Source organism: Aedes aegypti, chromosome 2 (assembly GCF_002204515.2).
Source record: "Aedes aegypti strain LVP_AGWG chromosome 2, AaegL5.0 Primary Assembly, whole genome shotgun sequence".
Classification (NCBI taxonomy): Eukaryota; Metazoa; Arthropoda; class Insecta; order Diptera; family Culicidae; genus Aedes; species Aedes aegypti.
In genome coordinates, this window is record NC_035108.1 from 328,052,232 (window position 1) to 328,067,816 (window position 15,585).

Genomic DNA, 15,585 nt, shown 5'->3' on the forward strand with positions numbered 1-15,585 from the left:
TGTTTTGCTCCAGACTTTATTCTAATAAGTGGTTAATAGATGAATTACATAAGACATTTTCTTCTAGATATTACTTACTAATCTATGCTCTTTTCCAGATTATTTTTTTTTATAGGCCTGAGTTAAAAAAAACCAAAACTCTCAGCGCTCAGCGAACACTTACGGATATCAAATATTTTTTGTCAGTATACTCGTACACATATCTAGTTTCTAAAAGTGGTCAAAGGAATGCACATGTGGCCTGAGTTATTGGTGTGAGTCACTGGTTCAGGTCGGATGACAAGGGTTCGATGCTTATTTTTTTCATAAAAGACATCCCTCAGACGAAATCGAAACAAAATTTAATATCTACGATTCGATTACTTCTCACTCTATACTCTGGTCTAACTATGCTTTATTATTCTGATTACGTCTGAAAAATTAGCGAGACGGAGCAAAATTTACGAAATGAACTTTCGGTAGTTCCCTGAGAGAATTCCTAGTTCACGGTGTATTTTTGCTTGCTTTTGCTTTTTATGTTTATATCAGATCTAAAAAAGGAAGCTTCTCTTGAGAAAGTCCAACAGCCAAAAATTAACAAAATATTCCAGAAGAATGACGGTATAACATTACTTCTAAAATACAATATCTGAGATAAAATAATAACCCGCACAATTCATCCATATGTCGTATGTTTCCGGGCCTTTCATAGCCGTGTAGTTAGAGTCCGCGGATACAGAGCAAAGCCATGCTGAAGGTGTCTGGGTTCGATTCCCGGTCGGTCCAGGATCTTTTCGTAATGGAAATTTCCATGACTTCACTGGGCATACAGTCTAATCGTACCTGTCACACGATATACAAATGCGAAAATGGCAACTTTGACAAAGAAAGCTCTGACTGTGGACCCGGTAAACACAAACTCGTATACAATAGCGCATAAGAGTACACAAGTGGAGGTGATTTGGCTGCATGCAAAATGTACGGATATTACCTCTACATTTGTACTGTTATATCCTACTTTATATGACCGTGTGTTCACTGGGGAAGTACTCATTGAATACTAAACCGAATTGTAGTCAACAGAAAAGACGATAGTAGCATTTTTACGAGCAAACCCATAGAAAGGTGGAAGCAGCAATTCGATGCACACCAAAATTTGAAAGAAGAGGGTTTTGGAACTTTTTTGTTCTTTGAATGCGGGCTTTTTCCCTAGGTCCACGTGGCTTGGTTATCCTTCCGGTTTGTGTGATTTATTTAACTGTTTGGTTGAACACTATTTGACCGGCACGTGTCGCTACTGTCGATGCCAACATTGTAGTCAGTCATAAAACCGAACCATGGAAAGTGGAGTGACGTTTGTTCATCAACAAAGAATGGAAATATGAATGAATGCTATATTTGGGTGGACGACAGTCCCGTACGTTCCAATATCACTACGAGCAATGTGCATTTCACGGCAAGGTGGAATGTGCGTTGTCTATATCCAGCTGGACTTTAGAAATACCATACTCAGGGGAAACAGGAATGAAAGAGAATGCTTATTGTCCATTGTGCATAGCGAAGCATTTGCTGAATGTGTACCGACCGATACTGGGATCTAAAAATACCATATTGGTATACAAACTTGAAGCCGGCACGTTTTGCAATTAGCTCTCGATATTTTAGTTAGTCGCAATCGTAGCCATAGTTATGTGGTGTTGAGCCGCGTCAAATTACCAAGCATAATATCGTAGCACGAGTAGCTGAACTTTGATTTTAATTTGAAACCGTTTTACAGGAATAGCCAGCGCAATCGCATATACCTATGGCGATAGGCGCCTTTCTCGATCAAAATCTTGACTTCGTAAGCACGGAATTGACGCCAAATCCCAACAGTCTATCAACGACTTAATATACATGTAAGCTCCTTTAGGAAAGCCGTATTTGTTTGTAATCTTCGATAAGCAGTGTACGTTTGCCAGCAAAGGGATGGAAACTAGCAATATGTTTTCTTCTTCGCGGTTTACGCTGCAATTAGACGTTGCTAATCATATTTGTTTAACATTTTCCTTTTTTTTCAAGTTTTTTTTAAATTTATCTCATTAGTATCATTTTGGACAACACTATCATCCTAAGGTGGTAAAACTAAATTAAGCTTTTATTAACATTTTGTTAAGAACATAGTTTCGTGTTATTTACGTCACCTTCGAAACGAGTGAATTTGGCACCGCTCAAACGTCAAATTTGTGAAATGTCACAAAATAAGCAACATATTAAATATTACCGGTATTTGCTCGCCTTACCTAGTATTTTTTAGTATATTCTTTTTCTTTCGCAAAGTGAAGTGAAGTGTTAAACTTCAATTAGTTTTTTGTGTATATACAGGGTGATTACTAATTCCTGTCAGTAAAGTAAATGTTCGTAGATAAAAGATGTATGTATAAATTTTAATTTCCGGTGTACATCCTGTTTTGCACATCTAAAAAGTTTTTTTTGACAAAGTAAAGATTAATTTTTTTTTTCATTTACCTTAGTTTTTAGTCATATGTGTTGTTTTAAAGGCATTGCACATGGCACGCACGTTTTCCACAGATATGTATATTTGACTAAACTTCGCTGAAAAAATTGCCTGATTGAAACAGCATGTTACCACAATCTTTTAGACTTACTAGGGAATAGAATGGGACTGATTATGGAAAATTTTACCAAAAAAAAATATGTATTTTTTTGGTTAAAATATATGCTTTTGTATAACGTGCGTGTTAACTGTAATGCTTCTGAAACAATGCTTGTGACTGGAAATTGAGATGAGAAAATTAATTTGTTATCTATGTATAGCAAAGACAAATGTTATAGATGTCCTAAACTGGATATTAGGGTGCGGTTTATTTTTCAAATGTTCTCAAAACCAAAAATTCGTGTGCTCTACTGAATTCAAATCACATTGGAAGAGAAACCTCAAAATCTGAGCCGAAAATATTAACATTTAGAGGTGGCGCAAGCGTGTTGAAGGTGAATTTTCAAGTTATAAAAAATGGCCTGCAGTTTAGTAAACATAACTTTGTTATTTTTCAACCGATTTCAAAACTTTTAGCACCATTTTCTTTCAAATTAAATTTATAAAATTTTTGTAGAACATCGAATCTAAAATTAAAACTTGTCTTAGTTGAAAATACTTTTATCCAAATTTTTCCTCATTTTGCTAAAAAATGCATTTCTGTTTGACCATAACTTCATTAAAACTCAATCGATTCCAAATCTTTTTACATACTTTTGAAGCAAATTTAGTTGTTTTCAAACTGTACATACATTTTTTTCTAAAAAATATTTTTGACTTAGGTATTCAACAAAAACTACCCAAAAACATGATTTTTCAATGAAAAAATCAAATTTCTTTGGATTATTTAAGTTTTTTTTTGCCGAAAATAGCATATTTTCTATAAAACTTAAATATGTAAAGCATCTTGCGTTAATTACGAGTTGAATAGTGCATGTATTTTTTAACATATGCACACATAATTTTGTTTCAAAATTATTTAAAAATTGTTGCAAAGTCCTTCCCAAAGGTTTAACAAATGAGAAAAATCAGTTTCAGCTTAAGAAACAATATTTAACTGCCAAAGATTTGACAAAACTGGCATTTTTCGTTAAAAAATAATGTTTTTGTGCAGTTTTTGCTGAATAACTTGGTCAAGATATTTTTTTAGTGAAATGTGATGTATGAAAGGTTTGAAAACAATTAAATTAGCTTCAAAAGCATGTAAAAAGATTTGAAATCGGTTGAGTCATCATGAAGTTATGGTCAAACAAAGTTGAAATTTTTAGTAAAATGAGGAAAAATTTGGAATGAATTACTTTCAACTAAAACTTATTTTAGACAAATTTGGTGTTCAACAAAGTTGTTACAAATTTAATTTTGAAGGTATTGATGCTAAAAGTTTTAAAATCGGTTGAAAAATAACAAAGTTATGTGTACTTCACTGAAGGTCATTTTTTTAACCTGAAAATTCAACTTCAAGACGCTTGCGCCACCTCTAAATGTTAATATTTTTGGCTCAGATTTTGAGGTTTCTCTTTTAATGTGATTTGAATTCAGTAGAGTACACGAATTTTTGGTTTTGAGAACATTTGAAAAATAAGCCGCACCCTACTGGATATGCACCGGTAATTAAAATTCATTTAACCATTTTTTTCTATGATTACTTATTTTACTGACAGGATATAGTAATCACCCTGTACATACTTTAATAGTTACTCCAAAGTAAAAGAGTCACGAACTCTTAAGGAAACCAAATGAACAAATTTGGGGGATGTACACAGATTTGTTTGGTCACCCTACTGTAGATAGATATTTTTTTTATTAAAAACGAAATGTTAATAACTAAATAATGATACTGTTAAAACACATGAGTTCTAGACAGATCTTTGCCTTAATTTCTTTATAGCGTGACAAACGATATTTGGTTGTAAATAGCTTAGTATTAAAACAGTCATGTATACCTTTAGGAATTAGTTACAACCATAGAACGATATTCCTCTAACACAGAGTTTGAGCTCTTATCGATTAATTAGAAAGGCAAACAAAATATCGTCAGCCAACGTTGCAAACCAAACGAAATGATGTTTCCATTCTTCATTGAAAGTGAAACGAACGCGTCTCTCTCTGCTGTTACTGTAGGTGCAAACAGGAAATGACGCAAAGGAACAATAAAACCGAACTTTGGTCAACAGAACAAGATGGCATTAACAAGTTTATTCGCCTTGCGTTTCATACAGCGACCCTGTTAGATATTATCATCTTTCAACCTGGTTCGTTTCCCCTGCATGAAAAATGGTGAATCGAAACGAAACCGAACCAATTTTTTTATCGATAAAACAGCGACCTTGAACCCTGGCTGGAAAACTTGCGTTGTCCCGGTCCCGGGTGGTCCTGCCCTGCCTACCTCAATCCGACCTGGATTGGATTGGTTCGGTATCGTTGCTCGCTTGCATGTGCGATGGCATTTTAGTTTTAATTTTCAGTGATTTCTAACATGTAGGATGGCATTTCTGGGGTTTTCCTTAGCCGAGTGGTTAGATTCCGCGGTTGCAAAGTAAAGCCGAAAACCCGAGTTTAGTATTATACCTTTTAGCTCCGCTAAAGCTTGTATCCTTTGACAGATACGCGTACTTCGACCTCAAGGCCGTCTTCAGTGTCGTGTACTAGACTCCTTCAAGTCGAAATGCTAGAAGACGCTGAAGACGGCCTTGAGGTCGAAATACGTGTATCTGTCAAAGGATACAAGCTCTAGCATAATTAAATGATATAGTATTAAATTCGGGTTTTCGTATATTTATTGATATTCCACTAAACATTACCTTCCAGTTGGTCTAAGTTTTCCTAAAAAATAGTTCATGCTTTGTATGGGATTGTTATGCGTAGGTAGATCAGATAATTTCCTTCGTGTTCATTAAGTGAAGCGATACTGAATCATTTGATGCAATAAAAAAAAAATGATTCCAAAACAGTAAAAATGATGCAGATCATGATGCAATATTTTACATCAAACGATCATAGAAGCAACGAAATGCGAGGACTCAAATTCATCATTAAAAAATAAAAACTTCCAAAGCATGCTTTTTAAATCTCTATTGTGCAATGATGATTTCGGAAGACTATGGTTTTGGATGCATTCTGTCTCGCTTTCTAATTTTAGGAATAAAGATCAGGGAAGACAATCGTCAGATTCGTCACCGTGCGATGACGAAATAAAACAAAAGACATCGTCATCCAGTATTATAACTCTGACAGGTCGTCGTCTCGTCATCGGCGAAAGAATGCACGACTAACTTCAATCCAAAATCGTCAACGAGCAAATTTTTCTTCATTCCGCTTGCTACTCTTACACACAAGAAGAAGGCGTTTACTCTATATTCGCTTGCTTCGCACCAACCAACGAATGCCATCACATGATTGCTTGTATTGGCAAAAGAACCCGCTCTTCTCATGATTCTACAATAGCTCTGTTGGTAAGCGCGTGGAGTTGACGATTCAGAGATCTTTTATTCGATTCCAGACGTGTTTTGGTTTTGTTTTATTTTTTTCAAAAATATGCTCAATATGTCGAAGACACGATTCTTATTTTTAGTCGGATCAGCGCTCCCGAACGAAGATTCGTCAGTAACGAAGGAATCGTATTTGTTCGTCATGCCGCCGAGCCTATGTGATCGGATCTCTGTGGCAAATCGTCATCCGACGCTGGTTGAGTGACAATAGAGCTTAGTGACATTTGAACACACGTAGACTAGCATACGCTCGTCATACACAGTTTGTTTTTGTTTTCCTCAAAGAAACTTGCACACGCTTTCCAGACTCATCAAAATGCATATGGAAATATTACCCAATTTGAAAAATTTACACCCGGATTCTGGGTGTTTTTCGAGACAGAGTGCATATTGTTTTCCTGTAAGGTTCAAAACTACATCTACACTAGGGCACCCATACCATTGGGCGTGATAACCACTATTACGATGCTTCTTCTAGTTTCGTCACCGACTTTTTCCATTTGACGGTGACGATTGTCTAGCCTGATAAAGAAAACTTTCACTGCTCTCCAAACAGACGAACTTAAGCTCGCCTTAAACATATCTATAAGAGACGGAATTAACACTGCTTCTCCATTTTGAATTAGTGCTGGGAATATTTCACCAACTTCAGCAGATTTGTAAGGCTGAAAAGACCTTATAGCGTGTTGCACTCTTGCATTTGTAAAGATTACGTCTGCAAAATTTGGTTCGGAGATTACTTCGTTCTGCCAGATGAGAAAGTTTCGATTAAAGATCTATCATCCTCAATTATTTCAGAGCTGCTTAAATCAGCACAAGAAATCGAAACCCAGGAAATAGTACTTTACGGAACAAGTTGCAGAATGATGATTTTTACACAACGAGGCTTGCCGAGTAGGATAATTAGGGTGATGTGCTAGTATGCATCGTATTAAGCATTGATCAGTGGGAACTGCAATGTTCCCAGTATTGCAGTGAATGATGAAAATTCAGCATATCGACACAATTCCGTTTGACCGTACAATTATGGCATTTGCTCATAATGCAGCGAAAACAACACAATCAAAGGAACCGTATTTTTACGTCGAGCATCGCGCACACATTGATGCGCACAAGCTTTTTTTCTCAGTGCGACGGATTGAACTTTGTTTACATTCTCAATTTCACGCGGCTGCTGAGGAAATTTCATAAAAATTGTGAATTATACAACTTTTACGGCGTGTGAGTGGAATGAAATCCTTTAGTGAAGAAGTACGAAGGTTTTTCATAGTGAAAATAAGTGCCTGGCGATGTAAGACACACAGGGGGGTGAGAGGGGGGGAGAGGCGTTAAGAAACTTGTATCATAAAGTTGGGTGACTGGTGGCGATCGTTATGCATTTCTCTCAAATCGTGTTCGTCCGTGCGATTTCGGTAAAAAAGTGAAAAGTGGATAATTGAACTAAGTTATTTATCGAAATACAGTAGTTTTATTGCATTTTTGGTGTACAAGTATACAAACCACGACAGCTATCACAAAAATACACTTGGAAAATGTATCTATGGTGCAGGTGAGTGATACTCAAACTTACCTGCAACATAGATACATTTTCCAGTCGTAGGGGAACATTTTAAGTTTGATACGACGAATAATAGCGCTTACGACGAAGTAGAACGAACTGGTCTACGACGAGTGCTGAAAATATCAAATTCTGCAGTGAGTTACGTACAACATTTTTTGCAATTTCGTAGAAGACCACTTGAGGGTATCAGAAATTATATCGGAATGCAGTCACCATTATTTTACAATTTCAGAAAAATTGTTGTGTTATGCTTCATTACGCAACTCTAAACAGTTGCGTAATGAGAAAGCGTTGCGTAATGAATCATTACAGCACTGGTTTCAGTTGCGTAATGACTATTCCCGCAATGCATACTTCAGTGCAGGAAAGTAGGCCGTTTCATGATCATTTTAAATTGTCTTATTTCTCTGTTATATTCAGTCAAAGCTCTCTTGTATTGAGCCCATTCTGAAGATGGTTTCGTTTTTATTATAAAGCTTACGTGTGAGTTTTCTACTCGAAGAAGACTGCATGATAGGACAACTAGTGTGGAACGAATGGATAACTGTCTGCTATGCTGACGTAGCTTCGCTGTCCTGACCTTCTATACCTGTGTCCTCTGAGCCATTCAGGTGTTCATCGTAGTGCTGCTTCCACATATTGATCACCTTGCTCAAAACGACATTCAGAGGATTAGATTTTTCTAGCTTTTTAAGACGATACCTACTTGAGCAGCGACCGGTCATCAGGCCAGTTATTACCCTATGATTTCCTGTTTTAAGATTCATTATAGCCCGGGCTTTTGCGAGACTGCGTTTTATGAATCTTTTCGCTTGCTTGGATGTATCCCTGGCGTTCCAATTGGATTCTACCATGGACATTTCCCAATTTTTCAGTTTCATCCTGATAGTGCACTCAGGAACACCACAGAACGGTTCAGAATGCATTACCACACTAACTTTGATCTAGAATGCCTTTATAGCATTCAAAGCTAGTTGACTGTCCGAGAAAATACAGATCTTTGCAAACCTGTAGTTTCTTTTAAGGCAAACATTTGTACAGTCAATGATGGCTTGTATTTCAGCTTCGAACAGTGGGACTGCGCCCCACAGCGATTACTTACCTTGCTGATCTGATACCAGAGTCAAAAACTCCAGCTCCGTTATTGTCGCCCATCTTTGACCCGTCGGGTCTACCACAAAAGGCCGAATCACATAAGGCCGAATCACAAAAGGCTGAAACATACAAAAGGTCGAATCACAGAAGGCCGAGTCACAGAAGGCCGAATCACAGGAGGCCGAATCACAGAAGGCCAAATCACAGAAGGTCGAATCACGGAAGGCCGAATCACGGAAGGCCGAAATATTGAAATAAATTTTAGTGAAAGCCACCAACAATCAGCACATTTTTCTACAATATTATGGACAATTTTACAGTAGGGTAAGGCGGGACTAGATGCTCAAGTAACATTACTACCTGAATAAGAGTTTATCCAGCTGAAATATAGTTAGCATTTTTTGGGTGTGCCAGCTGGTCTATTCTTAGCATACCCAGCTAAGGTCTATTCTTAGCACACCTAAAAAAAATCTATAATTCGAGCTTAAGAGTCGCGCTGTTGTATTTTGAACAACATAAGTGTAAAATTCTCGCGAAAAGTGTAAGGATATACAGTGCTGGTTCGATTTTAGCAACATGCCAAAAAAATCATGTTGCCTAAATTGAACCTTTTAAAATTTTAAAATTTAACGGTTGTTTTTATTAAAACTTTTATCACCGTAATAATGACCACGAATTAAATTTACCTATTTTGAATATGGTAAGACTTAAGAAGGCCCACAGAAACATTGAGATTGACAAAATTAGTGACCGACCATGATCCATTTTTTCGTGTACATGATGTGAAATTTAAACATTTGTAAAACTTACGTATCTCATCATAAGTATACTGTAAATTTGTCAAATTTAAAGGATATAGTAGTCAACAAAATACCCCAAAAAGAATGTATTCTACATATATATCCATGAAAAGTCGTGAAGAAAGTCGATCATACGTACCAATTGTTTTGTATCAACAATTTATTTATCCTGGCAACAATGTACGATCATCGAAAAAGTTTTGGCCCAATTTCTACTTTATTCCCTCATTCTTAATGTTCGAGGTTGTTAAAATAAATTTACGAAACTTGTGGTAATACATTTTTGGATGTTCTGGAAACAGCACAATCTATATGCAATATATGAATGAACCCATAGCCTTTTTATTTTGAACATAAAACAGCTGTGTATTTTATTTGTTTGGATTTGTCGATTTTAACGGCAAAAACTGCTTTTTCACTTTTGAAATTTGCTCCATTTTTACTTAGGCATTAAGTAGGGTGATTAACGTTTGTGGTATTTAGTGTTTTTATCATTGGAATTCCTTAAAAATCACATACATTTATTTATAAAATGATTTGTACTATAAATACTGATAAGAACGATCCCCTAAGAAAAAGTCATCATTTTTTGATTTTGAAATTAATTTCAAACATCGTCAAGAGTTCTCTAATAATTTATTCTAACAAAATACATTGAATGTTAGCTTTGGCAAAAACCATTCAGATCTCAATGACAATCTCAAGTTTTGTTTTTAAAAACAACCAGATGAAATTCTTAGGTGTCAAATAAATTATTCCTCAGATGTTTAAGCTTTCATTAAAAGAGTGTCTCTAACAAACGTTGAGTTTATTTTTCAAATGCTCCCATACCATCACTATCGCCCCCATTCTTGCTTTTTCGCCCCCCAATTTCAGTTTTACAAATTTTCGCCCACTTTGGAAATTACTGATCTAGACCATTTGAATGTTATTTTGAAAGGACTTTGTGCAGCTTTGCAGCTACAGGAGCGTTGTTGATGCTTTCACATACCTGTCTCCAGTTTTTACGTTTAGCGTGCCTTAGTTCTTCGTTGTAATCTGTTAGGGTTTTTTTTTTGTATTCAACTCAATCTAAAGTGATCTTTGCACAATTGAACAACCGCCTGGATTTCTTCCTCAATCCTGCCAGCTTTTCATTCCGCCAAGGCACATCTCTGTTAGATGACCTTTGTTGAATAAGACAACTAGCATGATAAGATGAGGCCATTTGGCCATTAGAAGCATTTTCGAGTTGTGTAACAGTCGTGAACTGTTCACCGTTATACGAATTCTTATTCGTTAAATGAAAACGATAGAGATCCCAATTGGTTTTCTTTGGGTTTCTATAGGTTTCTGTTATTTCTGATCCAGCTTTTAAATCGAACCGGATTTGTTTATGATCTGACAATGATTCTCCATCATAAAACATGCCAGTTCACAATCTTCTCCGACAGCAGGTCGCTACAAATCGTGAGATCAAGAACTTCTTGTCGGATAGCGTTTACAAAAGAAGGAGAATCCCCTCTACGACGACAGTAGTTTAAGAGATCTTCTCCTCTTTTATTAATATCGGCGCCAAATTATATGATGGGCGTTTGCATAGCACCCTATTATAAATTAGGCATTAATTTTCTTACAGTAGTTGACAAAATGGACGACCGAAGATGGAAGCACATCTTCAACATCTTCAGGAAAGTAAGCAGAAGCAATACATACCTCCGTTTTGCCTCGGATAGTTGGCATCTCTACTTTGATCGCAACAATGTCTCTACGGATAAATTCTGCAATTCAGACAAATCTTGTGTCCCTATTTACAAGAATAGCTGTCCGTGGTTTGGACTGACTTTCGCAATTGATGATTAACTTTCATTGAGACCAAAAAAACAATGCACGAACTTATGATAGAACTTCTGCGTTTTTTGAGAACTCCATCTCTTGGGAAATAGAAGATCACCAGCACTTATACACTGAGGGTGTCTGTCTCTTCTAGGCGACGCTTTTTGTTCCGGCTTTGAGCAATCCTCAAGTGGGGCTCCATCGAGCTTGCCCTCATCCGGCAACGCTGCCTCAAGATGCTGCGGGTACGCATTGGCGACGACTAGTTGTTTCAGTCGCGCTAGATTGTATCGAGGCGGGCGTCGGTACCGTATATCATTGATGACGGATAGTTTGGGGAATGTTTGCGTCAGTTCTGACGTCGGAGAAGTGCCGTACATCGATCAAAACGTGGTCGATTTGCACATTCTTACATTAATATAGGCCACCACTCAATCACGCGCCTTTGCATATCGCCCATCACTATAAGAGCTGTCCCCAGCTCACGTGTGTTGCCGCAGCTCTGGTAGACGGTATGTGGCACACATTTTATAACTTGGAACATTTCAATATTTTGCCCGGTATGGAAGACCTTCCAAGATTGATAGCACGAAAAAACATCAACAAAATGCAATGCTAAAATTTGAATCGATATTTACAAACTTTTTTTTGGATTATATAAAAGTAAAATTTAATAAAAATGGAAAAAAGATTATATAATTTCAATAATTTTGGTGTACTAATTTTACGGCTTAGGTGTACTGTATGAGTTATTGGGGATTTCTCGCTAATCCCTGGATGAAATGCTGCAGAAATTCCTGAGGAAATTAGTGGAGGTCGAACTTAAGAATTTTTGGAAGATGGAAATTTCTTCTAGATTTTCTGAAATAATCATTGCAGGAATTTTGAACAACTCCAGGGGAAATAATTGCAATTATCCACATGAGAACTCCACGAGAAATTATTGTGAGATTTCCTGAACGAACTGTATAATGATCATTTTTTGGACGAACTATTGTAGGAATCTTTGGATGAATAGGGAGCCGGATCCTATTTTTGGCACTTTTGGTTCACTTCGGCAGTGGGGTGTTTTAAAAGCTACTGAGCTCATAGTTGGCCACAATATGCGTCGTATTAAAGTGCTTACACGCAGAGAAAACAGACCTTTTTGTATCAAAAATAAATATTATTGAAATGCTTTTTAAAAACTACAATTATTTTTGTTAAATACAAATATTAAATTTTGTTGTTCTAAAAATTTAATTGTTGTTTTCACACCAAACTGATGGGAACATAAGTTGCGTAGATTCAATAAAATATTTTTTTGATTGTTGACATAATCTGTTTCGTTTTCAAAAAAAATTTTGGTTTCTAAAAACCATAATATTTACACACATACATATTTATGTGAGAGTGTGTATGTTTTGTCAGACGCCATTTCCATGATTTCAATCAAAACTCAAAATGGATTCAACAGATTTGGTTATGGATGTTGAGGAAGTTAGTGACGCGCTGGTGAATTTTTTGCTGAATTTTGGACGCTTAAGAAATTGTCAATCGTCTTCTGGGTAAGAAATTTTCTTGTTTCCATGTAATTATCTGATATACGAATTTTTACGCATTGTTCGTTTTTGTCTTCTAGAAAATCAATACTGTCTTGAAATTTTGAAAATCCTGGAACGGAAGGAAATTGAAGAATTGATACCGCCGCCATTTCTGACTGAACGGACGAAATGCGTGCATGGATTGAATGTTTGGAGAATCGTACCAGCTATAAATTAACGGATGAAGTGTTCTAACAAAAAAAAGTATTTTTCTAAGTATCATAGAGATTTCCACCGTTATCAGCAGATTGTCAATCGACCGCATCACCGGTGGTAAGAGAAAGTACACTGTAAATTACTTGATGACTGCGTGTACAAAATGCAGAAATGACAACAGTTATATTTTTAACCACAGTGTATAAGAAGGCAATAATTCATCTGGTGATTATTTGTAAATCAGATATAAATAAAATCCAAATGGAGAGAAAATATTCTTTTTATTTATGATAATTTCAAATGAAATAGACAATAATAAATAAATGGGACTACCTAAATAAAAAAATGGATCAAAAATGTATTTTTTTTGTTTTTAAAAATACTTTTTTTGGTTCAAAAAATATAAATTTTAAAAGCAACACATTTATTTTTTTTTGTTTCAACATAAGGTTTTGTATTAACAAACATATTTATTATGAATTCAAAAAAACTTTTTTTTGTTTGTGTTCACGACTGATTCTAGAAACAAAAAAATATTTTTTTTAAAACAACAAGGTTTTGTTGTTTAATTCGAAAAAATATATTATTAGCCGAGAAATGATAATTTTTTGTGTTGATTTCAATACAGAATGTTATTGATTTTAAAAATCATTTCTCTGCGTGTAGAGGCAGACATTTCAGCCGAAAAAACTCCCCATGGCAAAGTGAATCATCGATTAGTCCAAATAGCGCTGACCCCCCCTGCAGTGGTGAAATTTCTGAAGAAAATCCTAGAATAGTCATTAAGAATATTTTCATAGTAATTTCTGTGAAAAACACTGGGATTTACGTTGGATTTTGTGGCTTAATTCCTGAGACAATTAGAAAGGGAATCTCTCTAGGATTTTATTAAGGGATACTTATTGGAGTGAAATTATAGATGAAATCATCTCTGGAGCAAATAAGAGAAGAATTTTTGAACTATTTTCTCGAGAAATCTGAGAATAAATTGCTGAAGAACCTGTGGCATAATAAGTCTCTGAAGATGCCACTAGTATTTTGATTTACTGGACAGAGAAAAAAAAGTGTTCAAAAAAGACTTTGGAGATCTTCCATTGAAAGTTGAGACTTTTTAGAGACTTGACTTAAAATAGTGATCAAATCTCTTATAAAAGAACTACTACCAATCCTGATTAAATGAATGCAACATCCGTAACCAACAAAAAGACGTAAGCTTTTGTCTGCTTACTAAACAAAATAGTAAACTAAAATCGTCACCAGAGCGTAGAAGATAAAAAGATCGTCTCGGTCGTAATTGATTGTCCAATCATTATGTTGCTGGTGGCGATAAAGACATTTGAGGGGGCTTTGCAGCGGAGTATTGGAGCAAAGCAAAATTATTATACATACATCGAAGAGCCCCCCGCTCAAACAGAAGGGGATTTTTGTGAACAAAAGAGATAGTCGAAAGAAGTCACTTACTATTGCCTTGGTGTAGAGATTGATGGCATCGTCGTATTTTCTCGCGGAAAACATCCGATTGCCCTGGTCTTTCAGCTCCACATCGGTCAGATTGGCCGTCGAGTACATATGCTTGCTCATGGTCTATCCGCTCCTCCGTAACACCGTTCCGAATTGTTCTTCCGCTAAATGAAGATGTGAAAATATCCGAGGCGTAGAAGGGCGTAAATCAATCTCCTTCACTTATCAGCTGTATCGTTTCGCGAATCACTTCCAAACACCCACACTTGAAAAGCTTCCTCTTTCTTAAATCTTAGGTAATCCTCCTTTATCGCACCAGACCCGAAATTCCAAAGTCTTCCAGGCAACCGACTAAAATCACAGAGATTTTCCCTTTAACTTGTTGGGCGTCCGCGAAAAAATTGCTCCTCCTGCGAGCCTTTCTCCCCGATCGACTGTCAAAGCGAAACTGAGCCCCAAAACGATGGAAGCGAAAAAAAAAACTGCACAGGGAAAAATCTATTTTCCTCCGATCCGTGTTTTGTTATGTGAAGCAGCACGACGACATTCACTCACTCGACTCGATAAATATCGCACAATGAGAATCAGCTGTAGGTAAGTATGGGTATCCAGTAGCTGGTTTTTTGTGTTACGCCACACACGACTCGCTAGGCTGTTTTGTACACAATAACCAAGTGGAGACGCGAAAAATTGAATTTTCACTAGCTTGAAGACGTCTTGAAGAAACGATCCGCGGAAAAACTGTTTTTGACGGGACTGCGACGATGGCTGCGGCGGAAAATGAAAACATCCCGATTTGACAGCTCTGTGTAGCATTGGGCGATATGGAAACTGGAATCGCAGTCACGCAAGTTGAAAAGGCTTCTTCGCTTTTTTATCACGTTGAAAAAATGAATCCAGGCTTTTAAAAGCGCTAATGGCTGCTGAAAACAGGCTCAATTTCTGGTAGGGATAAGTCGATTTGACGTTTAGCTTGGGTCATTTTCTGTTGAACGGACCCAAGTCAAATGTCAAATCGTTTGATCCCTACCAGAAAGCGAACCTATTTGCGGCAGCCATTAGCGCTCGTAAAAAGCTGGATTAACCCAGAGTGGATCTAGATAAGAGTGGC

General features: G+C 36.5%; 1 protein-coding gene across 1 annotated transcript in view; it reads right to left on the reverse strand.

The window, feature by feature from the left end:
• The window catches only part of LOC5580255 (E3 ubiquitin-protein ligase CHIP), a 28,653-nt gene extending 13,398 nt beyond the window's left edge, over positions 1-15,255 (reverse strand). Inside the window, exon 1 of the mRNA XM_001656095.2 lies at positions 14,475-15,255. Within this exon, the coding sequence (XP_001656145.1) occupies positions 14,475-14,594 (120 nt within the window). The 5' untranslated portion in view covers positions 14,595-15,255. The remainder of the gene's footprint in view (positions 1-14,474) is intronic.
• Between the last annotated feature and the right edge of the window lie 330 nt (positions 15,256-15,585).